The 22620-nt window shown below is 39.9% G+C and overlaps 1 protein-coding gene across 4 annotated transcripts in view; it reads right to left on the reverse strand.

Annotated features, from left to right (window-relative positions):
* The window catches only part of TTC27 (tetratricopeptide repeat domain 27), a 521976-nt gene that overhangs the window by 445881 nt on the left and 53475 nt on the right, over nt 1-22620 (reverse strand). For all 4 annotated transcript variants that reach the window (XM_029593895.1, XM_029593892.1, XM_029593893.1 and 1 more), the window contains exon 5: nt 14107-14209. In XM_029593895.1, coding sequence (XP_029449755.1) covers nt 14107-14209 — 103 coding nt within the window. The remainder of the gene's footprint in view (nt 1-14106; nt 14210-22620) is intronic.

Genomic DNA, 22620 nt, shown 5'->3' on the forward strand with positions numbered 1-22620 from the left:
TGGGTAGCTCCAAACTGCTTTGGAGACGGAAATTACTGAATTGCTTCACTTCCTGTGGGGGTATATGTACCCGTGCTGACGTCAGATCCATCTCCAACTGCTAGCACGAGCACACTATACCCATTTGTTTTGAGTCCATCTGCTACACGCTAGGAAATCTGCATTTTGTAAAAGTAGTGCAGTTCTTTAAGCTTATCCTCTGCTTTGAGTCATTTAAAAACATACCAAGAACATTTTCTCAAGCAAGGCGTATGCTTTTTCACAGACTTCTAAGGCCAACATTAGTCTCACAAAAGCTAAAGCAAAGGTGAAATAAGAAAATGGATGAACTAATTCCAGTGTAATCTGCAGCACAGTCAGCATCGTAAGAATTGTTCTACCAGGAAAATTGCAAACTCCCAGTGATTAAATACTGCAGATATTGTTTACGCATAACCGGTAATGATTTTTTTTTTCTCTCATGTTAGTTCTTAGTTTTGTCTTCTTGTGCACTTTCTAGCTCTAATATTCCCAATGACAGCAACTAGAAAGCTTCTACAATAAATGTACTTAAGTGTGAACAATCCAAAAAGAAATACTTAAAAAGGGTAATTTCTTACCCAAAATTGCTTTTCCATACAGGAGTTAATCTCATAAATTCAAACCAATGCATCACACAGCCCAGGAGTCCCCAAACTACAGTGCACAGAACTCAGTTTTCTAGACCACCACAATTTCTTCTGGCAACCAGATGCAGTCCACAGATTATTTTTTGTTTTTTTAACCCTCAAGTGTGGCAGCAACAGAAGGGTTTACAGGATTTCCCAGGGTTTCTCAAAAACTACAAGTGCCCCCCCCCCCTCAGAAAACTCCTAAGGGCACCCTCCCATCGCAGCCTTCTTGGTGATTTGAAATGGACTTTGGAACCCTTTCCTTGAAAAGTGTGGAGACCCCTGGCATAGCCTCACATGTGCTGCCTTGAGGCACTTCCTAAAATTAAGAGTTCTAAAATTTTGTACACTACCTAGCACCTAATGGTTTGGCCCAACATAAGAAGTTCCTTGCTGGTTCAGGCCAAGGTCCACTAAGCCCAGCATTCTGATAGTGGCCAGTCCAGATCACAAGTACCTGGCAGATCCCCAATAGTTGATCTATTCCTTGTATCTCATTCCCAGGTTAAGTGCTGGCTTTCCCAAGTTAATAACTGTTTATTGACTTTTCCTTCAGGAACTTTTCCAATCCTCTTTTGAACCCCACTATATTAGTTGCCTTGACCACATCCTCCAGCAATAGATTCTATAGCTTGATTGTGCGCAGAGTGAAAAAAAAATACTCATAAGAACATAAGAAAGAACATAAGAAAATGCCATACTGGGTCAGACCAAGGGTCCATCAAGCCCAGCATCCTGTTTCCAACAGTGGCCAATCCAGGCCATAAGAACCTGGCAAGTACCCAAAAACTAAGTCTATTCCATGTAACCATTGCTAATGGCAGTGGCTATTCTCTAAGTGAACTTAATAGCAGGTAATGGACTTCTCCTCCAAGAACTTAGCCAATCCTTTTTTAAACACAGCTATACTAACTGCACGAACCACATTCTCTGGCAACAAATTCCAGAGTTTAATTTTGCGTTGAGTAAAAAAGAACTTTCTCCGATTAGTTTTAAATGTGCCCCATGCTAACTTCATGGAGTGCCCCCTAGTCTTTCTACTATCCTACGATTTATTTTAAATCTACTGGTTGCTAGTTTCATGAAGTATCCCCTAGCCTAGTGTTGTCTGAAAGAGTAAATAACCATTCCCTATTTATCCATTCCATCCCTCTCATGATTTTATAAATTGCAATCATATCCCCTTCTCCATCATCTCCCTAATAGTTGATCTATTTTTTGTATCTCTCACTTGGGGATAAAGTTCTGGCTTTCCCAAGTCTACCTGATTAAAAACTGTTCATGCACTTTTCCTTCAGGAACTTGTCCAGTCTTCTTTTGAACCCCATTATGTTAACTGCTTTGACCATGCCCTCCAGCAACATATTCCATTATTTATTTATTCAAAATGTATATTCCGCTCCCTATAATTTGTCTTAAATCTGTTGGTTGATAGTTTCATGGGGTGTTAGTCCTAGAGTCATCTGAAAGGGTAAATAACTGTTCCCTATTTACTCATTCCACCCATCATTTTATAAAATTTCAATTGCATCCTCTCAATCGTCTCTTTACCAAGCTAAATAGCCTTAATCTGTTTAGCCTTTCTCCATAATGGAGCTTTTCTATCCCCTTTATAACTTGTCACCCTTGTCTGTACCTTTTCTACGACCACTGTGTCTTTTTTGAGATGAGGAGACCAGAACTGCACACAATACTCAAGATGCAGTCACACCATGGATCTATACAAAGGCACGATGATATTCTCGGTTTTGTTCTCTATTTCTTTCCAAATAATTCTTAACATTCTATTTGCCTTTTTAACTGCTGTCACACATTGACTGTTGACACTGGGACAGAAGGAGTGTAAGATGGCACTGTTGAAAAGACCAGTAAGGTCTCCTGTGGAAATACAGAGGCTGATATTTAGCGTTGCACTGATGCACTGAACTGTGTGTTCAGTGCATCAGAGCTGCATGTTTTGAGCTCCTTGGTGTATCCTGCGCTGCTGGCATCAGTGGAAGTTGTGTTGCGCAAGTCAATAGGGGTGTGCATTCGTTTGCAATGTATTGGCAATCCGCAACGTATAGGGCCATATTCGTTGTATTCGTGGGGAAGCGAAACGTATCGCAATTCCCACGAATACAACGAATCTTCACCGAATTATTCGGCCATCTAAAGGAGCGAATTTAAACAAAACCTCCACCCTCCTGACCCCCCACCCCCCCCCACCCCAAGACTTACCAAAACTCCCTAGTGGTCCAGTGGGGTTCCGGGAGCCATCTACTGCACTCACGCCATCAGCTGCCGGTATTCAAAATGGTGCCGATAGCCCCTGTGACATAGTAAGGGCAAAGGCTATCGGCGCCATTTTGATTACTGGCAGCCGACGGCCCGAGGGCAGGAGATCGCTCCCGGATCCCCACTGGACCACCAGGGACTTTTGGCATGTCTTGGGGAACCCTCCTGACATGGTAGGAGCACAAGATGGCGCCGGCCGTCCATTGCTCCTACCATGTGACAAGAGCCGACCAATGGCACCGGTAGCCCCTGTGACATAGTAAGGTCAAAGGCTATCGGCGCCATTTTGAATACTGGCAGCAGACGGCGTGAGTGCAGTAGATGGCTCCCGGATCCCCGCTGGACCACCAGGGAGTTTTGGCAAGTCTTGGGGGGGGGGTCAGGAGGGTAGGGGGTTGTAGTTAATTAAATTTTAGCCCGGAAATAAGAACGGAACGCATGAATGGACCGGGGCCCCCCTTGCAGAATGCAACGTATCTGTCCCCCACGAATACCGAATGTAATGTATGCGGTCCCTCTGCACATCCCTACAAGTCGATGCACCGTGCTTAGGATGCTTACGCTTCTTCAGCACAGGTTGCAATGGTTCCAATGACTGATACCATTTCACTTTCGATGCAGGGTGGCTGGTGAAACTTAACCCTTTGGCTTTAGCCTGAATGGTCAGGGGATTTTTTTGAGGAGTTCCCACTCAACACCTTTCCTAGCGAGACAAATAAGGCTGCAATGTGGGACAAGGACCTACTGTGACTCCAGAAAGATTTACACAGTTCTTCAATTCAAAGTGCCCTGGACATCTGCAAGCATGGGGACAGTCCACAGGCATGGCGATTCTTCTGATCTAACCAAAGGCATCAATAACATTTCATGTTCGTTGGCGAGGAATATGATATTCCCATAGATACAACTCTTGAAAATGCTCACCATAGTTGGTTTTCCTCTTCTGCCTGGACATGGCAGAAAAGACCACAGGCTCATTAGATAGGTGTGGTTTTTTGTTGTTTTTTTTTGGGGGGGGGGGGGTTGTTTGTTTGTTTTTAGTTAGCACTGAAAACTTCTGGTGTGGGGCTGCAGAAGCAGTGAGGCAACTTAAGAAGAAACTGAAGTAAAAAAAATTGAATGAAGGCATTTTTAGGATTTTATAGAAAAATTGTAGGAGAGAGATCATATCTATGCTGTATTCAGAGAAAAAATGACTGAGGAGACTCAAGAGGCAATGCCCATGCGGGAGCTTCCAAACATGCTCAGTAAAGCTCAAAGCTCTACTAGCTTGGAGAGATGAGGCCATTCAATGTTACCAGATGATGTCACCCACATGTAATGGCTAATTCAGCCTGTTTATTGATGGAAAATAGACCTGAACACACCTGGAGCTAATTACACAATATGGAGGAAAAGACCTTTAACATGAGCCAACATAGGTAGAATGTGGCCTATGAAAGACAGAAAAAAAAATTAAGTGGGAGGATTTTATGATCCATGATTAAGATCTTTCAAGCCCTTGGTGAAATCTTCCATTGTAAGAAATTTCAGAACTCTTCAGAGAAGAACAATCCCTTGTTTGCATCAGAAGGGCTATCAGGAAGATTCATCATTTGGAAAAACAGAGGATTGATGAGTTGGCATCAATAAAGTGGATGATAAGATAATTCTGAAATATTAAAAACTGAAAATGATTTTACAAAAGCAGGATTTGTTTACCTATGCCCAGGTTACATTACAATTACACCTTCAATTTGTATGCTGCCTTCCTCCCAAAACAGCCCAGAGCAGCTTACAACAAAAATAATAAAAATACATACAAAATAAAATACAATCGCATACAAAATATAAACAAACCACCCCTCTCTATACTCCCCAATTCTGTGGTGAATTAACAGTTGGAAGGTATAGGAAATGATGCCTAGAGAAAGGAGTAGGCCTTTCCTCTGGGCCCCTGTAGTGGGTCCAAACTCATAAGCTAAAGGAGACGATGTCCAAGTAGCAGATCAGTGCTTTTTCTATACTGGTATCAAAAAATTATGATGTGTTTTACAAAGTCCCTATTTCTCTGAACAAGTTCACTGATGCATGAAGAGACTCAAATTAACTTAGGTATAACATCCTCATGAAAAAAAAATACTGGGAAAACAGACAGGTATCACAGAGCTTGCATAAGATCAGGGGCAAATAGTGGGCCTCTCAGACCAATCACGTGGTGTTGGTCACAGCTGACCCATGTATGCAGAGCCACTGTGACCAACACCAGGCCCCACAGCAACTCCTATAACTAGCGGGAGCCTCTTCTGAGGTTCTCTATGGCCGTAAATCTTGGGCCTCCTGTCTTTGAGTCCTCCCTCCCCTACCACCAGCTGCTGGCTTCCCTCCCACTCCTTGGACCCTTCCTCACTATCATCACCATGGCGGCTCCTGACCTCTCCACTCTTCGGATCCTCTATCCCCTCCCCTACCACCATGGCAGATCCTGGACCTCTTCGCTACTCCCTTTTACTTTTCCTTCCTCCACCCATCCACTACCATCACTGTGGCAGCAACTCCTGAGCCTCTTCTCATCACAGCAGCAGTGGGACGCCTGCCATCAATACACATGCCTTGCCTCTCCCGTGGAAGATAGCCAGCAGACCCTCCCATGGTTGCCTCACCACCAGCTGAATGCCTCCTACTGCTCTCTACTACTGGGCCCCTCATGCTCTAATAGCAGCCAAATAAATATTAAAGCATAAGTTTTGGGGACTTTCAGCCTGCGTCTTCCCACATCAAGGAGGGCTGGGGAGACGCACTGCTTGAACCCCCTCCCCCCACACACACATACACACCTCCAACCACTAATACAAACATTCCTTATACAGTTGATTTCTGCCATTTGTGCATCATAGATGCGCAGAAGATTTAGTGCATGAGTGAGTCAATGAGCATTTGTATGAGAATGAATTTGTGTGTTAAGAGTGTTTGTGTATATATATGAGAGAGAGGAGAAACTATGTGCGCACCCTCCATGACAATCTCAGGGTGATCAGAATCAAAGGTTCCAGGTATGGAGAACAATGAAATTTTTTTTAGTTGATGTGTGTGCTGTTTTGAAACATTTTATCAGTTGAGAAATTTAAAAAAATGTAAATGAGTTTTTAAAATTATTGGATGTTTCTATTCATCAGCTGTTTCAAAATATTTTCATTAATATAGTTTTCTTTTTGATTTGATGTTTTATATTTCTTGATTTTATTTGATGTTTTATGAGGAATGGTGGTTGTTTTTCCATTGTTGCCCTGCATAAAGAGTCTGGCTTGTTGTTGTCAACAGTTCAGTTTTGTGTGCATGTTTCTATCTGTACTTTATGGTTATTCTGTATTTGGTGTCTGAGTTCTGCATCTGTAACTGAAATGAGGTATTCTAAAAGTGTGCAGTTTCTGTGTAGGGATCTATAACAGCTTGACTTGCTCTGCTTTTTAATAGATGTATTGGAATTTTAGTGTCTGGATCCCCAGGGATAATGCTGGAGGAAAAAGTTTAGTATCATTTATTAGTTGTAGCAAAGTGTTATATAGCAATGAGCTGGAAGTAAAACAATCACCATTAAGAGAAGAGTTGCTGAGCACAGTACGGGAGGTATACAACATGAAAAAAATGGCCTCTGAGCTAAAAAAAAAAAAACCACACACAAAAAGACTGATGAACATACCCTGGGAAAGTGCAAAAGCAAACCAGTTAAAACAGTGTTTGACTGATCTCTAAGCATCTAAGAATATAACTAAACTATCACTGCCTGCTCTCTAAGAATTAAGATTAATATATAACAGAAGATCACTTGAGTTTAATTGGCATTTGCTTGCATGTTATTGTTAAAACTGAGGTTATCTTCATGAACTGAATTTTGTAAAAATAAATATAAATTTAAAGTAAAAAATCCAAAGTATAATATATCCCTACAGCTTATTTTAATCATTCTGATCCTCATATGACTCTCTGTTACAAACCTTATGGAGCCCATGAAGCCTTAGATTAGAGAACTAACCAGAAAAAGAGTTTGGGGTGGCCAAAACCATCAGTGGCAGCTGAGACTACCCAGGTGTTTAGTTTCCAAGACAGATCTAGCTAAATAGTCATGGTTTCCTCAGAAGGAGACTTAAGCTCTCAAGTCTTAAATCTAGAGGCAGCAAATTCAATACCATAACTATGGTACTTTACCCATAGATGTTTGCTCTTGCACAATTGATCATCTCAATTCCTTGACAGAAGGAGCTCCCAAGCCAAAAGAAGTAGATGAGCAGGAAGGTATCACTCGATGTGGTGGACCAAGTAATACGGTGCTAGACACCCTACTGCTCTAAAGGCAAAAGCAAAGATTGTAAAAACTACTCATAACCTCACAGTAACCAATGGAGTGATATCCACAAAGGTGTAATCCTATCCCATCTCATTAAGCACCCTACTGAAGGAGTAAGATGCTTAGATTTTTCGAAATGAAAATTTCTGACCTTCCTACCCCCTTAGCGAAGGTCCTGGCCATTGTCATTAAAAGGGTTGGCCCACTCTGCACTTTATTGAGCTGAGCGACATCATTGCTACTGCATCAGAAACATTACCTGTGCCTGACTGTTCCGTTGCTGGCATGTGCAGTATCCCCACCCACTGCAGGTGACGATGGCGAGCATCCTGGCTATTGTAGTTAAAAGGAGAAGCCCATAAGCGGGCCTCGCCAAAGGCAAGGAATCATGAGTGGGTCTTGGTTATTTTTAGTTTATTTTATTGCTGACTTACTATAAGATGGTGCAGCAAGCACAGGAAAAGAAAAGAATAAAGTGCATGACAGGGTTATGAAAGATATGATGAGTTAGGAAAACGGCAAGAAGAAAAGGGGAAGGAAGTGATAGGGTTTTGAAAATCCTGCCTCGGATGTCAGCGATATCAAAAGAAGTGAGAGTTTGCAAATGACGTATGTAAATGCGCGCTCGGTAAGAAATAAGGAAACAAATTATGAACCTCTTAATTCAGTCGGACCTTGAGTTACTATTTATAACAGAGTCCTGGTTAAAGGACTCTGACATTATTATAATGAATAGCTTGTGTCCAAGAGGTTATTCCTATGAAAGTGTAGGCCGTGCGAAGAGGATAGGGTGGTTATTTTCAAAAAGCACTTTAAATTAAGGAAGATTAAAATAACAGAGCATCTTAACTCTGAGGTTTTGGTGGTGCAGATGCACAAATGACTCTTGCTCAGAGAGCATTTGGTGTAGATGCTCTTATTAATTTGTTGGCCTCTAAGTGTGAATTGCCCAAATTTAATAATTTGGAAAATTTCAACGTGCACTTTGAGAATATTGATTCAACTGGGGCTATGGAATTTTTGGCCACAATGAATATGCTAGGGTTAATGCAACTGGTTTAGCAGCAGACACATTTTGGGGGACATATGCTAGATTTAATTTTAATTTTGGAGGTATTGGCTACACGTAATATGATTCAGCAAATTAAAAATATTTATGTTCCTTGGACTGACCATAGATTACTCATGTTTAGACTGTATCATATGTGCACCATTCAGAAGTATAACATCATGAGAAAAATAGTACAACCACAGTTAGATTTGGAAGATCTAAAACAGAGATGGATGGTGATAAAGCAAAATAAGACATCCATGGGAGAGGCAGTGAAGTGGTGGAATTATTCGTTACGTAAAGTATATGATGAGATTGCTCCACCAATGGGTATTTATAAGAAGGTGTACCTCTCTTGCGCCATGGTACTCTCTAAGCAATTGTTGCCAATGAAGAAGAAAGTCCATAGTGCAGAGAGGAAATGGAGGCGAAGAAAGGATGAAATGTTAAAGGAAGGGTATTTGGAAGTTTTAGCTATAAATGGGAACACAGAGGAGGGGATCACCTTGCTGGTGGCTGAAAGGAATCAGTAAGTTTTTGCTTGGGACATTGTCTTTTTTAAAAGTATTGGGGCAAAGTTAACTATTTGGGAATATTATTTAGTGTGTTTGTGCCTTTAATAGCCAGAAAGGCAGTGAATAAACAAGTTAGACTGTTTGTATTTTTAAATAGTCAATAAGGTAGCTAGTAAGCAGTAGGTAGTGTGTTTATTTTTAAAAGTCTGCAGAACTGAGTGTTCTGCAGACTTTAAGAACTCAGTGTTTGTATTTAATACAAACAGTGTTTGTATTGAAGAAAAAAAAAAAAGCACAAAACCCCCCCCCCCCCCCCCAAAAGTAGCCAGAAGCTAGAAATAAGCTAGGAGAGAATTTGAAAAGAAGTTGGCTGTAGAGGCAAAAACTCACAGTAAAAACTTTTTAAAATATATCCAAAGCAGAAAGCCTGTGAGGGAGTCAATTGGACCGTTAGATGATCGAGGGGTTAAAGAGGCACTTAGAGAAGATAAGGCCATCGCGGAAAGATTAAATGATTTCTTTGCTTCGGTGTTTACTGAAGAGGATGTTGGGGAGGTACCCGTAATGGAGAAGGTTTTCATGGGTAATGATTCAGATGGACTGAATCAAATCACGGTGAACCTAGAAGATGTGGTAGGCCTGATTGACAAACTGAAGAGTAGTAAAATCACCTGGACCGGATGGTATACACCCTAGAGTTCTGAAGGAACTAAAAAATGAAATTTCAGACCTATTAGTAAAAATTTGTAACCTATCATTAAAATCATCCTGAAGACTGGAGGATAGCAAATGTAACCCCAATATTTAAAAAGGGCTCCAGGGGCGATCCGGGAAACTACAGACCGGTTAGCCTGACTTCAGTGCCAGGAAAAATAGTGGAAAGTGTTCTAAACATCAAAATCACAGAACATATAGAAAGACATGGTTTAATGGAACAAAGTCAGCATGGCTTTACCCAGGGCAAGTCTTGCCTCACAAATCTGCTTCACTTTTTTGAAGGAGTTAATAAACATGTGGATAAAGGTGAACCGGTAGATATAGTATACTTGGATTTTCAGAAGGCGTTTGACAAAGTTCCTCATGAGAGGCTTCTAGGAAAAGTAAAAAGTTATGGGATAGGTGGCGATGTCCTTTCGTGGATTGCAAACTGGCTGAAAGACAGGAAACAGAGAGTAGGATTAAATGGTCAACTTTCTCAGTGGAAGGGAGTGGACAGTGGCGTGCCTCAGGGATCTGTATTGGGACCCTTACTTTTCAATATATTTATAAATGATCTGGAAAGAAATACGACGAGTGAGATAATCAAATTTGCAGATGACACAAAATTGTTCAGAGTAGTTAAATCACAAGCAGATTGTGATAAATTGCAGGAAGACCTTGTGAGATTGGAAAATTGGGCATCCAAATGGCAGATGAAATTTAATGTGGATAAGTGCAAGGTGATGCATATAGGGAAAAATAACCCATGCTATAATTACACAATGTTGGGTTCCATATTAGGTGCTACAACCCAAGAAAGAGATCTAGGTGTCATAGTGGATAACACATTGAAATCGTCGGTTCAGTGTGCTGCGACAGTCAAAAAAGCAAACAGAATGTTGGGAATTATTAGAAAGGGAATGGTGAATAAAACGGAAAATGTCATAATGCCTCTGTATCGCTCCATGGTGAGACCGCACCTTGAATACTGTGTACAATTCTGGTCGCCGCATCTCAAAAAAAAGATATAATTGCGATGGAGAAGGTACAGAGAAGGGCTACCAAAATGATAAGGGGAATGGAACAGCTCCCCTATGAGGAAAGACTAAAGAGGTTCGGACTTTTCAGCTTGGAGAAGAGACGGCTGAGGGGGGATATGATAGAGGTGTTTCAAATCATGAGAGGTCTAGAACGGGTAGATGTGAATCAGTTATTTACTCTTTTGGATAATAGAAAGACTAGGGGGCACTCCATGAAGTTAGCATGTGGCACATTTAAAACTAATCGGAGAAAGTTCTTTTTTACTCAACGCACAATTAAACTCTGGAATTTGTTGCCAGGGGATGTGGTTAGTGCAGTTAGTATAGCTGTGTTTAAAAAAGGATTGGCTAAGTTCTTGGAGGAGAAGTCCATTACCTGCTATTAAGTTGACTTCGAAAATAGCCACTGCTATTACTAGCAACGGTAACATGGAATAGACTTAGTTTTTGGGTACTTGCCAGGTTCTTATTTATTTATTTATTTATGGTTTTTATATACCAGAGTTCCTGTATACAATACATATCACTCCGGTTCACAGTTAACAGTAATAACTACTGCCGGGTGGCAGTTTACATGGAACAAATCTTGGAACAGAAAACAGAAAATTTGGTCTAAGTAAATAAGAAAAACAAACTAACTAGGTTCAACTATAAATATATAAATAAGGCAATTTATAATCTTGGATAAATAAAGCACTGTTTCCAACAGTGGCCTGGATTGGCCACTGTTGGAAACAGGATGCTGGGCTTGATGGGCCCTTGGTCTGACCCAGTATGGCATTTTCTTATGTTATGTGAGGTTATTAAAACAAAAAAAGGATCACTATTGTAGGAAAATTGGTGATGCAATAAATACACCTCTAGAATTGTTTAATATCATAAAAGGAGTGTTAAAGGTATCTGGTTCAAGTGAGTCATCTGACCACCCAGGATTGTCTCAATTTTATTTTGGAAGAAAATCTTTTCAGAAGTAAATATTAATGAACAGAGATCGCACCCTGAAACAAAATGTTCCTGCCCATTGGTCTTCCTTTTGGTTAACTAAAAGTAGGCTAAATGATATAATAACAGGATTGAGGACTTTAAGCTGTAAATTAGATCTATGTCCCTTTTTAGCTGTGAAAAATTGCTTAGCTGTGTTTGCAGGTAATATTGTGAGAATCGTCAATTTATCATTATCAGATGGTATAAGTGGAAGCAGGATAAGAATGAAGATGAGAATGTAGTTACTAACTATATGCCTCTCTCAAAACTATGCACAATGAGTAAAATTATAGAAAAATCAATTAGAGCAGTGGTTCCCAACCTGTGGCCATGGACCTCTAAGAAGGCATGCAAGAAAGTTCAGCTAGGAAGAAAATGAGCATGCTGCTTTCCAGCCACCAGCAGGGTGATCACAGAGGGAGCACAGAGAGGAGAGGATCACACCTTGCTGGTGGCTGGAAAGAATTGGTAAGTACTGCTTGGAGAAATTTTTAAAACTTGGGGAGAAGTAAACTATTGGAGTATATTTTTTAGTGTCTTTGTACATGTTTTAAATAGGGAGTCAGAAAGGCAGGCAACAAAGAGAAGTTTGTGTTTCCCAACCCTCCCACCCACCCCTAGAGCTCATCTTTTAATTTATAGGCAGATGCCACAAATATATTTAAAAAAAATAAAAAAAAGTTTTTAAAAAAATCAGCCTTTTAACTTAAATTCAGAAATTCCCCATACCTTATCAAGAGTTTGATCATTCCCTTGTAGGACACTATCAGAAATATAGTGAATACACTAAATCATTTAAAGGACTCTAATTGTACAGATTCTTACTCCCATAGCAACCTAAAACACAACTAGGAACTGAACAAATTTAAGATGAAGGCAGCAGTCCAGCAGTAAGAGGGGGACCTTCCAGTCTTTTGCAGGTGTTATAGAGCGGAGTAGGCAATTTTAATAAATGTTATGTTTTATGTATACATTTGTATTGTTTTATTATGTGTTTGATGTTTGTTTTGATACTTTATATCTGTATGCAAATGATGCTATCCACACTGAACAAATAAGGATTTGCGGACTATAAGATTTTTTAAAATAAATACTTAAATAAATGAATATAAGTGCCTATTTTCGCTAAACACAAATTTAGGCACCTGAAAAATGAATGTGACCAAGTATGGGAAAGAAATTTAGGTCCCTAAAGAGACACAAAAATAGAGGCCTAAAATTAAGTACTAACCAGATGAATTTTCAGTCAAAAAACTTTAGGCATTCAACTTTGAGTATCGGCCTCTAAGTTGATAAAACCTAATAAGCAAGGAACAAAGTCACAAAAAACAGGACATGTATCTTATTAACAGTGGATTACATTTTTTTTTTTTTTAAATACCTGTACAACTCACCAGAACAGCAGAGTAACAGGTAGGATGCCTTTTGTCCTGTGCAGATTCTTATTCAACAGGCACTGTGCTGTACAATCTGCCTGCCCTATCCTCCATAAGAAAAATTTAGTCTTACCTGATAAATGTCCTTTTCTTGAATCTTACTACACCAGTACAAATGTGTAGATTTTCTTCCCCTACTAGCAGGTGGAGACAGAGGAGACACCTTTTTCTAGGACATCATTCTTGGTAGTTACCACAAAGAGCCAGCACTCTTATATAAAAGCTATGGGAGAAATAAACTAACAATTGATTCAAACTCTTAACAGGTACATAATTTGAAACAAAGTATCATCCAAAGAAATGATCCTTCCAAACTTTCCTTGGATTAATGAAGAGAGGGAAAAAGGAGAAGAGGAAGCAAAAAGTAAACCTATGATTGCCTCAATCTCTGTAAATGTACACTGCTTCAAAGATTGCACAAGGTCCTGCTTCAAAGACTGGGAAGGTCCTGGACTGGTAAAGCAGGATTCAAGGAAAGGAAGTTATCAGGTAAGAATGTCTTCTTCCTTATCATCCTCCTTCACCAGTCCAGACATGTTGGGACTACCCAAGCCCAATTAATATGGGAAGGAGGGAATTAGGGCCGCCCTGAGAACACCAGCTACAAAAGACTGCATTCTCTTTTGCATGAACATCCAGAATAAATATTTCGTGAAGGAATTTAAGGAAGACCAAGTGATTTTCTTACAAAAGCAAGCTCCCACCCCCTACCAAATTGCCTCAGGGAACCTGCCACACGATTTGCTTTACTGGGAAGCCCCAGAAGCCTGGCCCACAGTTCACTGTCAAAGCAGAAAGGGCTGACAAATGCAGAACTGTCCAAAAATTCTTCACTAGGCTGGGCAAGACTGGGAGTCAAGTCCCTGCCTCACCAGACCAGTATGCTCTGCATCTGCTGGAGAGAAGAGAATACTGGCTTTTTGCTCGAGCTGTCCCTTGGTAACTACCAGTGATGATATCGCAGAAAAAGGTGTGTCTTTAGTCTCCATCTGCTAGTGGGGGGAGTGAACTCAAATATCTGGACTGGTGTAAGCAGGATGATAAAGAAAAGCCTGATTTCTGAAAAGCATACATGAAAACATATTCAACAGCAGAGGAGCAGTAAGATAATTCAGACAAATACCACATACCTTGGTCAACACAGGTCTGAGCAAGAGCAAACAGCTCAGGTGATCTCTCCTCCAGCAACTGCTGATGAACATTCACACAGCGCAGTGTCCACCAGGGCAATGTCTAGAAGGGAAATGAGAATATCTGTACAGAGTTCCACATATGCATACAAATGAAAGATATTTGAATGGCATAGGTTAAAAAAAAAAAAGGCTAAAACTGCCCACACTGATAAATTCAATTTCTTAAAAAAATTGTACCAGAAAAAAAAAAAAACACATTAAAGCAAATTAAATAAAGCAACACACTTGTCTCTTCAGTGAACTGAGTGACTATGCTGTAGGTACATTTTGGGGGGGAAAATAAACTACACAAGTTTAATTAACACTTAAAAATACAGATATTCAATCATTTTGCTACACTTTTTGCCCTTAGCAATGCCATCACATTACAAGTTATAAAAAGCCTAGCTCCATTCAAACCTTTTTTAAAATGTATTACTCGCCAATTCACAAACTGCTTAAGACAAGGAAAATACAGCGAATACATCTGTCTGCAACAACCAATTCAAATCAAAACACAAAAATTATTAAAATATAAATATGTACAGCTATTAGCCACATATACAGATTAAAAATATCATATACCACCTCCTAAAACAGAAGGCAAATAAGTAGATCTAAACACCTAAAAATAAAATGGCATGCCATATCTCTTATAAAAACTCCAAATCCCAGAACTACTTAAGTCCATTCTGCGAAAAAATATTACTTAACAGCTTATTCTGCCACTAGCTACATTTGGAATTGAAACTGCAGCTACAGCGCACATTGTAACTGATGATTTTCTATTCATGGGGGAGGCAGAAGCCGAGAAGAGAGATTTATTTCTTGTTCAGCCACTGTATGCTTCTCAACATAAGGAATGTTGGAAAGCATTATGTAGAAAAGATTCATGTCTGCATCTATACAGATAACTCAAAAAAAACAAAACCCAACTCTAATGGCCTTAAATAAAATGTTTTATTCTGGAAGAGCAGTCTCTTCTTCTGTAATCAGAACGCAAACATGTAACAACTGGAAAAACCATGAGGCACAGCATGGGGACGGAAAAGCTCCCTTATGGAAAAAGACTAAACAGATCAGGTCTCTTAGCTTGGAAAAAGGATGACAGAGTGGATCTGGTTGAAATATATAAAACATGAGTGGGGTAGACCAGGTAAATTGGCAACGGTTATTTACCCTTTCATACACTAGGACCAGGGGGGGGGCACTCCATGAAACTAGCAACTGTCAGATTTAAGACAAATCACAGGAAGTATTTTTCATTCTGCGCACTATCAAGCTATGGAATCTATTGCCGGAGGTCATGGTCCAAGGCAGCTAACATAGTGGGGCTCAAAAGAGGATTGAACAAGTTCCCAAAGGAAAATTCCATAAACAGTTATTAACCAGGCAGTCTTGGGAAAGCCAGCACTTACCCTGGGAATCATATACAAGAAACAGATCAACTATTCAGGGATGTGCCAGGTACTTGTGGCTTTGACTGGGCTCGATGGACCTTGGTCTGACTGAACATGGCACTTCTTATGTCGAGGTTGCCATCTCCGGTCCTCAAGAACCACAAAAGCAGGGTAGGCTTTCAGGATATCCACAATGAATATGCATGAGATACATTTACATGCACTGCCTCCATTTAGGGAAATTATGCATATTCATTGTGGATAAAATGAAAACCAGGCCTGTCTGCGGCTCTTGAAGACAGGAGTTGGCAAGCCCTGCCTTATGTTCATAGGTTTTGTTTGAGTACAGTTTTCCGACTGTGCTCAAAACATAATAAGAAACCCAACACCTTCTAAAAATCTGTGTTGGCATTCTCAAAGTCATGCCTCTGCACACTGTCCCTACGACACTGTTTGGCACAATATATAAATTCGTATTAGATGAAAAAACATAGCTAACATGAATAGGTACTTAAAATGCATAAGTTAACAACCCACAAGAATATTTCTCTCAAGCTGGATAACAGCCACCTTTGTGAAAGGGAAGGGGGGATTACAGACACAGAGGTGCAGAGAAAGATACAGTCTTCAGGCAACAGAATAAGACTCCTCATTCTTCCTGGTGACAGGACCATAGCGATTGCACCTCTTCCATCCTGCCCACATGAGCTAGAAAAGCAAGCATTGACCATGCAGATGGGAAAGAGGTGCACAATCACCGCCGCTGGAAGAAGCAGGAGGCATCAGCATTGGCCCTGGAAACAGGATAGTGGGCTTGATGGGTCCTTGGTCTGACCCAGTATGGCATATCTTATGTTCTTATGTTCTTATACTGTCTATCGGTTTATAAGCAGTTTATAGATAAAACATTCATAAACAATACAATTAAACCAACATTAAAAGTGTAAAATAAAAATGTATACAAATACGAAAAATACAATAAAACAAGTACACTGTAGTACACCTCTTTTATTTTTTCCGAATCCTGGTTCTTTGTTCTGGAGGGCCAGGGCCAATGCTGATGCCTCCTGCTTCTTCCAGCTGCGGTGATTGTGCACCTCTTTCCCATCTGCATGGTCAATGCTTGCTTTTCTAGCTCATGTGGGCAGGATGGAAGAGGTGCAATCGCTATGGTCCTGTCACCAGGAAGAATGAGGAGTCTTATTCTGTTGCCTGAAGACTTTATCTGAGCAGTCAGTAGAAGCATTAGGCAGCTGTTCCCAAACCTGTGGTACTGTAGACAGCTGCCTAGTCCGCCTAGTACTTGCACTGTGTCCCTGCGTGGAGGTTGGTGTGCACATGACACTTAAGTTAAAGTTGGTGTGCTTTGGGCTTCAAAAGGCTGGAATACAATGGACTAAAGTCCTCTACAAGAAATTGTCTTGCACAGAGCAGTAGTAGGGTGCTGCTGACAAGAACCAGAGAGCGATACCAATGGCTTGAAGGAGTAAAAAATAGATCTTTACAGGATTTTTATTTTTTAGCTGCCTTATCAAGACTGCCATGTACATATGACCCTCAGATATTAAAGAATCTACTATCCAACTGCTCAAGCTGTATTTGCATGATCTTCTAGTGTTACTTTGCATGCAGCTTCCTCCCTTCCACTCCCTTCCACTCCCTTTGACCCCTGCAGTGCCACTGAAAGATCATACTACTGTTGGTTAAGGCATCTCTCAGAAACTTCCTCTTGTCTCCATTACCTTACAAACCTCTCAAATGTTGTTTGTCCCCCCAAGCTTCAAGCTTCCTCTTCACTCTCCTCTCCCTCAGCCTTTTCCTCCACCTCTTGCCAATTTTCCTATCTACCCTACCTTTCTCTTCCCTCGCCCTCAGCTTTATTTACATTTGTCTGTCAAATTCTCTTCACCGTTCTTGTATCTGCAGCCCCCTCACCTCCCTTTCTGTGCACTTCCATGTGTTTGTAGTCTTCTGGCCCTCCAGAACAAAGAACCAGGATTCGGAAAAAATAAAAGAGGTGTACTACAGTGTACTTGTTTTATTGTATTTTTCGTATTTGTATACATTTTTATTTTACACTTTTAATGTTGGTTTAATTGTATTGTTTATGAATGTTTTATCTACAAACTGCTTATAAACCGATAGACAGTATAAGAACATAAGATATGCCATACTGGGTCAGACCAAGGACCCATCAAGCCCACTATCCTGTTTCCAACAGTGGCCAATCCAAGTCACAATACCTGACAAGTAGCCAAACATTAGATATATCACAAGCTACTATTGCTTATTAATTACCATCATAGCAGTTTATGGATTTATCCTCTAGGAACTTATCCAAACCTTTTTTAAACCTATTTACACTAACTTCTGAACTACATACTCTGGCAATGAATTCCAGAGCTTAACTATGCGTTGAGTGAAATATTTCTTTGATTTGTTTTAAATGAGCTACTTGCTGATACTTCACACATCCAGCAGAGCTCTCTGCTACAACGGCAAGGGAGAAGAAAAAGGGTTCGCACTCAAAACGCGGGGAGTAGCTGGCTTGTTACGGCGGTTACTACCCCAAACCAATGTGCCTGATACTTCACTTTCCATGCATATCCAGCATGGTTCTCTGCTGCATCGGCATGGGAGAAAGACTGATACATCACGCATTTCCAGCATAGCTCTCTGCTTCAACGGCAGGGGAAAAAAAAAAAAAAAAAGCAAAAAACTGATGCTTCACGCATATCCTGCATAGCTTCAACGACAGGGGTGAAGAAAAAAAGGATTCACAATCACAAAGCGAGGAGTAGCTGGCTTGTTACGGCGGTTACTACCCCAAACCAAATGTGCCTGATACTTCACTTTCAATGCATATCCAGCATGGCTCTCTGCTTCTACAGCAGGGGAGAAGAAAAAAAAAACCAACAAGAGCTGTACAACATAGTCTAGGTAAAACAAATAAGCATGTGTGTAAGCTTGCTTATCGCGGCGGTTACTGCCCCTACTACCCCTAACTAATCAAGCTAGATATTTCACTTGCATGCAGCTCCATCACTGCTCTCTACATTAATGGTGGGGGTGGAAGGGGAATAGAACAAGGAGCTAAGAGTAACAGATAAGAATGAGAGAAAAAATGTGTGAGGCTTGCTGGGCAGACTGGATGGGCCATTCGGTCTTCTTCTGCCGTCATTTCTATGTTTCTATGTTTCTATGCTAACTTCATTTACATCCTGTAATCTTTACAGTGTTTATCCCATGCCCCTTTGAATTCTCTCATTGTTTTAGTCTTCGCCACTTCTTCCAAAAGGGCATTCATCATTCACTCTGTTAAGAAATATTTCCTGACATTGGTTCAGAGTCATCCTCCCTGAAGCTTCATTTCGTGACCCTTAGTTCTGATTTCTTTCCTTCGGAAAAGGTTTGAGGATTGTGAATCAGTAAAACCTTTCAGGTATCTGAAGATCTGTATCATATCTCCTTTGTACCTCCTCTCTTTAAGGGTATACATATTTAAATCCTTCAGCCTCTCCTCATAGGTCTTCTCATACAGACCCCCACACCATTTTGGTTGCCCTTCTCTAGACCACCTCCATCCTGTCTCTATCCTTTTCGAGATAAGAGTCTCCAGAACTGAACACAGAACTCCAGATGAGGCCTCACAAAGGCAATATCACCTCCTTTTTCTTACTGGTTATTCCTCTCTCTATGCAGCCCAGTATTCTTCTGGCTTTAGCTATCATCTTGTCACTCTGCTTTACTGACGTCAGATCGTCAGACACTATCACCCTAAGGTCTCTTTCCCAGTCCATGCACATTAGTCTTCCACCCCCCCATCACACACACTTTTGGATTACCCCACCCTAGATGCATGACTCTGCATCTGGGGTGTCGAAATATTAAAAAGATAGCATAAGCATAATTTACAGTTATTTCACAAATTATGTGTGCCAGCTACACTAGTGTTGGCACACGTGGACAGAGAATATAAGAAACTAATAAAATACAAAAAAGTATTTCTGTTGAAGGTCATAGTAACAAACCAAGACAAGAGCATGGAGCAAGTCCCGATGGCACTTCTCTGGCATTCATTTCCGTTGAGATATTTTAATTTGTACATCATAGCAGTCCTCACCTAAGTATTTTAAGCAAAATGATTTTAGTTCGATTGTGTCTAAACCAAATGAGTGAATTTATAGCTTTGGTAAAACATTTCTGAATTAAAAACAGCTTTAAGAAAGAGCACACAATGTTTCATCCAGAATAGTATCTTCTACTGGCATCTCATATTTTTAATTATTTCAGGTTTAAAATATGTTATTGCGATGTCATAAAAATGGACTTTCATGATGGTGCTATTAAATAAAAGGCAACAATATACCTTTAAAGCACAGGAACATTACTTCCTTTCACTTCTTATTTTCTCTTATTATATGACATTCACATGGCTGAGACAGAATTAATATGTAGGATCTGCACATTTAAAAATACTTCAGGACTGGAAAAATCCTGGAAACCACCTAAATATATGACAGTTTGACTATCTTGTAAGCTCTTCTCCTATAAGGCCAGACTAGTTAAATAGAAAATCATTATTGCATTGTGAAACTGCATAGATCAGACTTGAAATAACTATTTAAGGTTGCTGACATGCCAGAATATGCTGAAATGCTAGAATGTATGTCAAGTTCAGTCTTAAATTTCATTCTTGCTTTCTATGCTCAATTTACCAAAAAAAAAAAAATCACATGGCTTACAAGAAACCCAGCTCCATTGACATATATGAGCTAAGATTATGTCAACCAATTAGGAAAATGTTATGCAAACAAAGTAGCTCAAACATGCTTTATTTATATAATTGGTGGGAAAACTGGAGGTGTAAATCGAGTTAATCTATTGTGTCAACAATGTTTTCTGAGACTGCTTCTGAATTGAGGTGCTTGTTATCTTGCACTATCCTGGAATATTCCATACCTTATCTAAAAGATCTCTCCTTAAACTGTCGGTATTAAGTGTTTATTTTCTAGCCCACAACAGTCTGGCTGGGAGAAGGTACAGATATTTTGACAGTGAGTTCATGGCAGAAAACATTTTCTGCCCATTACTTTTGACAGGCCCTTTCAGCTACTTTTTGTAGAATGACCGGACTTGTCTTGCATCATCATTAAGTGTTCTGGAACAGTACAAGCAGCTAAGACACCACTCTGGGAATTCAGACTCAGAATCCCAGATCCTAAATTCACAAGGATCTGGAATGATCTAATGACAATGTATTGAAGTTGAACTTTGAGCACAAACAATCAAAGAAACTCACTGGCAAATAAAGAAAACACACATTTAGTTGCTATGGAAGACTATTGTCAAGGTTTTAGTTAAAGCAGTAGTACTTGCAAAATGTGGGTTTGTTTTTATATATAAGTCCATTGGCAATTTAAAAAAAAGCAGTGTCAGAATTTAAGATATAGTTACCTTGTTTAGTTTATTTTGTTTTGTTTTTACTTTGTATTTCTGACAACTGTGCAGAAAAATTGCTTTTAGGGATGCTTCTAATTTTTCCTGCCAAGTCTTCATTTTAGAAGCTTTTTCCATGGTGCCTGTATCAAGGTATTTTAAGTGATGCCTCAGGGCTGCATTCAAGAAAGCTCCATTCCTTACTGATAATCTCTCTCTATAGCAGTGTTTCCCAACTCTCTCCTGGAAACACACCTATCCAGTCAAGTTTTCAGGATTGCCACAATGAATATGCATAAGAGATTTGAATACCCTGGGGTTCTCCAATGTATGCAAGTATCTCGTGCATATTCATTATGGATCTCCTGAATACCCAAAATGGTTAAAGTGTGCCTCCAAAAGAAGGCTGGGAAACACTGCTCTATAGAATATTACATTTCATTTCCACTTTGAAAAAGTACTGTTAAATTATTATTCACCATCACTACAACAATCATTTGAAAATATACTCCAAAATGAGAAACAAATGTTTTTACACAAGTATCAGCATGGCAGTAGTTTCTGATAAATAGTGTGGAAGAATCAACACCCTGGCCTCACAGAAAGGTGCACGGAGACACATACTAGCATGGTATCAGCAAAAAGAAGGCAACAGGGCTGAAAGCATGTTGATCCCAAGACAATTTACAAAATGTCATTACTACCTAAAAACAACTTTTCAACCAAACTACCACCACCTGGAATCCACAGGAATTATAATAGAGACATCTTAGATTTAATATTGTAAATGATTATATAACAGACAAACATATAGTAAAAGCAGATGCTTAGTGTGTGGATCATTTATTATAATTTGAACTAGTTAAAATCTGCTTTCAACAGTTTACTTACTGAAAAATGTGTGTAAATATTTTATCATTAAAAATGTTTTAAGCAGGTGAAATGAATCTTAAGGTGCTTCTCTCTTCGGCCCAAATAGAATGCAGATGCTGCCAGGGTCAGTTCAATGGTAAAGGAAGAAAAAGGACAGAATACCCACAGTAACAGAACATAAGAATTGCCATAATGGGTCAGACAAAGGGTCCATCAAGCCCAGTATCCTGTTTCCAACAGTGGTCAGCCCAAGACACAAGTAGCTGGCAAGTACCCAAACATTAAATAAGTCTCAAGCTACTATTGCTTATTAATTAATAGCAGCTTATGGATTTTTCCTCTAAGAACTTATCCAAAACATTTTAAACCCAGTTACACTAACTGCTGTAACCACATCCTCTGGCAATGAATTCCAGAGCTTAACTATGCACTGAGTGAAAAAGAATTTTCTTTGATTTGTTTTAAATGAGTTACTTGCTAACTTCATGGAGTGCCCCCTAGTCTTATTATCTGAGAGAGTAAATAAGTGATTTACATGAACTTTTTCAAGTCCTTTCATGATTTTGTAAACCTCTATCATATCCCCCCCCCCCCCCCCCCCCCCCCCTTCAATCATCTCTTCTCCAAACTGAACAGCCCTAACTTTCTTAGCCTTACCTCATAGGGCAGCCATTTAAGGCCACTTATTTTGGTCACCCTTCTTTGCACTTTCTCCAGTGCAGCTATATCCTTTTTGACAGGCGACAACCAGAACTGCACA

This window comes from Rhinatrema bivittatum, chromosome 3 (genome assembly GCF_901001135.1).
Source record: "Rhinatrema bivittatum chromosome 3, aRhiBiv1.1, whole genome shotgun sequence".
NCBI classification, from domain to species: domain Eukaryota; kingdom Metazoa; phylum Chordata; class Amphibia; order Gymnophiona; family Rhinatrematidae; genus Rhinatrema; species Rhinatrema bivittatum.